At 40.6% G+C, this 6,717-nt stretch overlaps 1 protein-coding gene across 3 annotated transcripts in view; it reads left to right on the top strand.

Annotated features, from left to right (window-relative positions):
* The window catches only part of LOC105141735 (protein OBERON 4-like), an 8,015-nt gene extending 1,992 nt beyond the window's left edge, over positions 1-6,023 (top strand). Inside the window, exons 2-3 of one of the 3 annotated variants that reach the window (XM_011049068.1) lie at positions 779-3,598; positions 4,831-6,023. In XM_011049068.1, the coding sequence (XP_011047370.1) occupies positions 779-3,598; positions 4,831-5,381 (3,371 nt within the window). In that variant the 3' untranslated portion in view covers positions 5,382-6,023. Of the gene's footprint in view, positions 1-6; positions 3,599-4,830 lie in introns of those variants that run through there. The other 2 variants (XM_011049069.1, XM_011049067.1) reach the window with 2 other exon arrangements.
* The last annotated feature ends 694 nt before the right edge of the window (positions 6,024-6,717 follow it).

Below are 6,717 nucleotides of genomic sequence, written 5' to 3'. Positions count from 1 at the left end.
GTTCATACAACTCTTTCCCTTCCCAAATCTCTCTCCTCTTTCCTCTCTCCCGGTCACCTTCCTTCATCCTTCACCGGCTCGACCAGTAATCAATCTCTCTCCATCCACAGCCACCCTAAAAAATCAGTCAAAGTTTCCCTCTGGCATTTTCAATTTTGGGTCAAAACAACAGGCTACCGATAACCTTAGCTTCCAACCTCAATCTCTTGCTCCTTCTTCTCGCTCCCTCTGCTGTTGCTGTGTCGTTTTACCCTCTGTAAATTTGCGTCTCAATCAGTTTAGCTTTTTAAAACCCCTTTCCATTTGAACCCTAAAAAATTAAGCATTTCAAAACTCTCATCTTCATGTTTTTTATTTTTTTTTCAATTCTGAAAGTAGTTTACAGATGAACCCTAGCTTTCATTCTGTAGCATGTAAACGATGTATTCTAAATCTGATCCCAAAAGTTAGGGTTTCAAATCTCTTAACTTTACTATTTTAAATTATTTTTGTTGTTGTGAATTAATTATTATTAGTTTGAAAATGAAGAGATTGAGATCAAGTGATGATCTTGATTCTTATAACGAGAAAAGCTCAGTCAAGGATTCGAATCCAAGTAGATCATCTAGAAGTTTCTATCACAAATCTGATAATGTACGCAAAGGATTGGTTTCCTCGTCGTCATCCTCTAGCCGGTACGATCGAGACCGATCTACTGATGAGGATAACAGAGAGAGCTCCAGGATGGTTAGGAAGCGATCAGATCATGAATTTGATAGCTTTGATAGGAGAAAAGGGCTAGGGTTTGATAGGTATGGCAGTGGAGGAGGTAGTAGTAATAGCAGAGAAGGTTATTGTGGTGGTGGTGGTGGTGGTAATGATAGGGTTATTCATCGACCGGAGAGTTTAGCTGGGTCGAGGAGGGAGTTTCCTAAAGGGTTTAGGTCGGAGAGGGAAAGATCAAGGAGAGAAGTGAGTGTTTCGTCGTGGAGGAGGTTTGGGAGTAAGGAATTTGAGGAGAGTAGAGGTGGGAGTGGTAGAGGTGGAAATGAGGAGAGGATGGGGAGTGCTAGGTCTTCTCCTAAGGGGTTGAGAGATGTTGTTAGGTCACCTTCTTGGTCCAGGGATTCTGGGAGTGAGCAAACTAGAGTGGCGAGAGGAAGTGGCAGTGGGAGGGATGAGGCGAAAGTGAAGTCTTCGAATTCCAAGTCTAGGTCTTCACCCACCTGGTCGAAGGATTCGGGGAGCGAGCAATCTAAGAGTGTGGAGGTGGGGAAGAAAAGCGAAGCAGAGACAAAGAGTGTTGAGGTAGAGGCTAAAAGCGTGGAGATGGAGGTGAAGGTTGTTCAGAGTGGGAATTGTAGCGAAATAGAAGAAGGGGAGCTTGAGCCAGAGCCTGATTCAGTTCCTAAAGTTGCCAAGGAAGATGAAAATGATAGTGTAAATGAAGAGCTAGAGAATGTTAAAGTAGATATTGATCATAGGAAGGTTGAGATTGAGGCTGAAGTTAAGGAGCTAGTAAATGAAGAGACAGGGTCCCATAAAGAAAATGTTAATGAGGGGAAGGCTGTGGTGAAGGAAGCTGGTGAGATGCCAAATGTTGAGGAGAATTCAAATGATAGTGTTAGTGAGGATGAAGTTGGAAATATGGATGGCGATGGAGATACCAAGGACAACAAGAGTTTGATGGAAAAAGTTGAGTGCAGGGGGGAGGTAAGTAAGAACATGATTGTTGAGGAATCTTTGAATTTGGAGGAGAATAATAAACAAGATAAGGGTATTGATCTCGAGGTAAAGGCAGATGATGTTGAAGTGACAGAGTCAAACAAGGAAATTGTGAAGGAAAATGGAGAAACTGAAGTGAATATAAATATGGTGACAGAGATTTCGAGTCAGAATGTGAAGGACAAAGGCAAAAGTGTGGCTGTTTCACCGATCAATGCTCCTGATTCCGCAGAAGATGGTACATGGGCTGAAATTGAATCAAGAAATATTGCAACTTTCAGGAACGGGGAAGATGATATGGAAGGGCCAAGTACTAGGGGATTTGAGTTGTTCTCTACCTCTCCTGTTAGAAGAGTCGAGAAAGCAGAGGAATCAAGTGGTATCAAATCGAAAGATGAAAAGCTGCTGTTGGAACCGCTTGATCTTTCTCTTAGCTTACCGAATGTTTTGTTGCCTGTTGGTGCAACTGGAGACACAGGCCAGGCTCCTGGTTCTCCAAGTCATGGGAGAAGTGTTCAGTCTTTTAGTTCATTTCGAACAAATTCAGATGGCTTTACTGCATCAATGTCCTTTTCAGGTTCTCAGTCATTTTATCACAATCCAAGCTGTTCTCTAACTCAGAATTCCTTGGACATGGACAACTATGAACAATCTGTTCACAGCCGGCCCATATTTCAGGGTATTGATCAAACACATTGGCAGGGTCAGACTCAAAACGATTCCAAGCATAAAGATGTTCCCCTGTATCAAAAAATTTTGATGAATGGAAATGGCTCTCTTCATCAGCCTCAAGCAGTGCCAGGTTTGTCAAATGGTCAAGCTTTGCAAGGAACCTCTAAAATGCACAATGAACTTGAAAGACAATTGAGTTTTCATAGACAGTTGCCGGGGGGGCAGGCAAGGAACCATGATGACACTAGATCCCCTTCTCAAAGTGTGGGATCTCATGATATTGGTTCATCTTATAGCTTTGAGAAGAAGCGTGCCATGAAAGAGAAACATGGCAGTAGCCTATATAGAAGTAATAGCCAGAAGGAACTAGAGCAATTCTCGATAGGTGGAGCTGATTTTGTTGAGAGCATCATTGGCAGAATAGTTTCTGAGCCCATTCATGTGATGGCTAAGAAATTCCATGAAATGACAGCACAATCTGCATCGAGTTTGAAGGATAGCATTCGAGAGATTTTGTTAAATGCCAATAAGCAAGGACAAGCATGTGCATTCCAAAGCATGCTGCAGAACAGGTCTGAGTTAACCTTGGATATGCTGTTGAAATCCCATCGTGTTCAACTGGAAGTCTTGGTTGCTTTGCGAACGGGATTGCCGGAGTATCTTCAAGTAGACAGTGGTATTTCGTCTTCTGATTTGGCTGAGGTTTTCCTAAACTTGAGGTGCCGAAATCTGACATGTCAAAGTCATTTGCCTGTGGATGAATGTGATTGCAAAGTTTGTGTGAAGAAGAATGGTTTTTGCAGTTCATGTATGTGTCTTGTGTGCTCAAAGTTCGACATGGCCTCTAATACATGCAGCTGGGTTGGGTGTGATGTTTGCCTTCATTGGTGTCATGCTGATTGTGCACTGCGAGAAGCTTGCATTAGGAATGGAAGGAGTGTGAGTGGTGCTCAAGGGACTACTGAGATGCAGTTCCATTGCGTTGCCTGTGACCATCCTTCTGAGATGTTTGGCTTTGTGAAGGAGGTTTTCCAGAACTTCGCAAAAGATTGGACAGCAGAGGCATTTTGCAGAGAACTAGAATATGTCAAGAGAATTTTCCGTGCCAGCAAGGATTTGAGAGGGAGACGGCTGCATGAAATAGCTGATCAGATGCTGGCAAAATTGGCAAATAAGTCCATTCTTCCCGAGGTGTATAATTATATAATGGGTTTCCTGACTGGTAAGTTGCTCTGAATCCTTCATCCATGACTTTCTGTATATTTATTGGAGTGCTTTGTGTTCTCGTCATTTTGAAGAGGAGTGCTGGTATGCGATGCTTTATTACAAACATATTACTTTTTCACATTTGTTTGTAGTCTGTACCTGTAGTTTTTAGGAATCTGTATTTTCTGTATCAGGGTGTCTTGTCATTTTGAAGATGGTTAATTTGAAAGTTATTGCACTAGGGAGATTATAACAATTCCTAAAGATGGTAACATTTTAGTCGCACAAAGTTATTTTTCTCTCTGCATCCCAAATGAGCAACTTGTGAGAGAATTCTGATATTTCTTGTGAAGACAGCTTTCAATCTTATTGTTCATTATTTCATTCAGGATGAGGAATGTCATTTTCACCTTTTATTTTCTACGGCGTATGTACTGTGAAATGCATACAACTTTTTACAGAGTTCAGGACATGGTTATTTGTAGGAAGCACATTTTATAAAATGACGTGCTGTTTCAGAGGGTACTTGAGAGTGTTAATGATTGCTTTTCAAAGTGTTTTTGCTTGGAAACACATCTAAATAATGTATTTTTATTTTCTAAAAATCATTCTTGACATTATCATATCAAATCCCAAAAACAAAAAAATTAAGCAAATTTTTTTAAAAAAAATTAGGGAAACACCGGAACGAAGTTCCAAATGGCCTCGCAATATGCTGAGTTAATTTTCTTGCCAGCTGGTCTGAGTTGCAGCCAATTGTTGTCAGAGGTTTACACACCTCCTGTATTAAAGAGCTGGGATCTGCTGAACTCATGAGGGTTAATTTCATAATTATTTATATTTTTTTGGTGTGCTTATTTTTCATGTGTGTTGGCATTTGGATACTAGTTGTAATCAGGGGACTATCTATGGTGAAGTGGTGATGGGGCTATAATTTTACTTCATTTGCATCTTAAATCAGCTTTCAAACTGCAACATGCTGAGTCGATTTTCTTTATTTGAATGTGTGGATTATTGGCAAGTTATGTCAAAATGGTGTCTTTCACTTGCTTGCACAAGCATTAATGAATTAATTCATAGCATTTGCCGAGCTTGCACAAGCATTAATGAATTAATTCATTTGCCGGCCTTAACTCTTCTGTGCTACGTTAATGCTGCCACAATCTCCTGTAGCATCCATGTGTTTATGTTTTTCTTTTGTTTATTTGTGTATTATCTCCATTCGTATGATGTCCTCCATTATTGCAGAAAGTGATCCATCCAAGTTTGGCAATGCATCTGGTTTCTCTGGAAAGGAACAAGGAAATGGAAGCAATGGCACCATTGCTGGACCCAGCCAGGATACTGCATGGTTCAAATCTGTCTATGCTGAAAAAACTCCTCAATTGGAAAGATCAACTAGCTTCCATTCTGATTTGAATGATAAACGACCTGTTGAGTCCGAGTTGTTGAGAAGTGCCCAAAAGGAGCCGCTTTTTGATGAACTGGAGAGCATTGTCAGAATCAAACAGGCTGAAGCTAAGATGTTCCAAGCACGTGCTGATGATGCTAGAAGAGAAGCTGAGGGCCTGAAACGAATTGTGATTGCAAAGAGTGAAAAAATTGATGAAGAGCACGCAGGTAGACTCTCAAAACTGCACATAGTTGAGGCTGAGGAAATGCGGAAACAAAGACTTGAAGAATTTCAGTCCCTGGAAAGAGCTCATCGGGAATACTTCAGTATGAAGATGAGGATGGAAGCAGATATTAAGGACCTCTTGTTAAAAATGGAAGCTACAAAACGAAACCTCGCCATGTGATCCCTGCAGCGTAGATTTTGCATGAGAAAGTCAACGAGTCGAGTAAATTTACTCTTTAGATACTAGTGTCTCTGCAATGTAGTAATATGGCACCCATTTGCTGTTTCACAGATTGGAGGTGTATCTTTTGGTCCATTCTGTCTCCACCCTCACTGCTAACATGAATTTGTACAGAAACTGCAAAACCTCTAAATGCTGTAAGCCGCTCCCTTTTATGGAAGCAGTTTGAAAGAGAGATGATAGATCAGGTTCTCATAATTTGAAGGGATTCAAGTACTGTGTTTAGGTTGCATTAGGGCCATTTTCTGTGAGCGGATCAGTAAAGAAAAGGAAACGTGTTCTGATCAGCTATTGCCAATTCATTCATGCATATTTTGAAAACAAGGGGATGCTCAGATCGCTTGTCTTGGGCATGTACAAATTTGGGTCTTTGAACTGGAACTGGAGTAAGAATGTTGGACCAGAAGATGGATTTGTCTTGGGAATAACTGCACTGGTTAAAAGGGATAGAAGATGTGGTTCGTTCCAGGATGAGTCAACCTTGGGAGGAAACATGATAATGGCAGTGAGAAAATCGGCTGTAAATAAGAACAATTACTGTTTTCTTCTCTTCACAATCACAAGGAAAATAACAATTAATCAGGTCACCGTTGCCAGTCTTTATCAGCCTTTGTAATATTAGCAGGATGGAGTCAGGAGCCGAAGCCATAGCCCAGGCAGATTTACCATCTCCACACGGGCACTTCTTTGTGTGGTACTCTTCGTTAAGAAGCTAACATTTTGGCAATGTGGATCAACGCATGCAATGTGGGTATATATTTTAGTTTTTTTTTTACTATCATAAAATAGGCTGTATTCAGCTAATTCTCATAGAATTTATTTGATGCGAATGACATGCTTCATTTTCGTTCTGAATTTGGAGGGTTAAGAAGGAGATGGCTCACAGAGACAAGGCTATCTCTTAGTTTATGCTGCTCCTGTTTGCTCACATGACGCTCAGTATCACAGCTTTCATGATGCCCAAAGGCAATAGCTATTCACGAGAAATTGAATTGTCGATGACTAGTTTTCAAAGTCACACCAGACATTAGAAAAGTGAGAAACATGTTCGTCAAGTTGGTCTGCAAACTCCACCTATGATCTGGCTGTAGAATTTGCGAAAAACATTCCTATTCCATCAGCTTTTCTTAGATTGGTATTCAAAAACAATAACGTGAAAAACAAACGTTCTTGTCGGGTAAATTAACACACGTGTATGAAATACACTATCGGTAAAAATCAACGAAAACATGCATGAAATACATTTCGTTGGACTTTACTGATCGTAAGCTTTTAC

This window comes from Populus euphratica, unplaced genomic scaffold, assembly GCF_000495115.2.
Source record: "Populus euphratica unplaced genomic scaffold, PopEup_1.0 scaffold127.1, whole genome shotgun sequence".
NCBI classification, from domain to species: Eukaryota; Viridiplantae; Streptophyta; class Magnoliopsida; order Malpighiales; family Salicaceae; genus Populus; species Populus euphratica.
The sequence above is the reverse complement of the archived record's forward strand: the minus strand, read 5'-3'. Positions and strand labels throughout refer to the sequence as shown.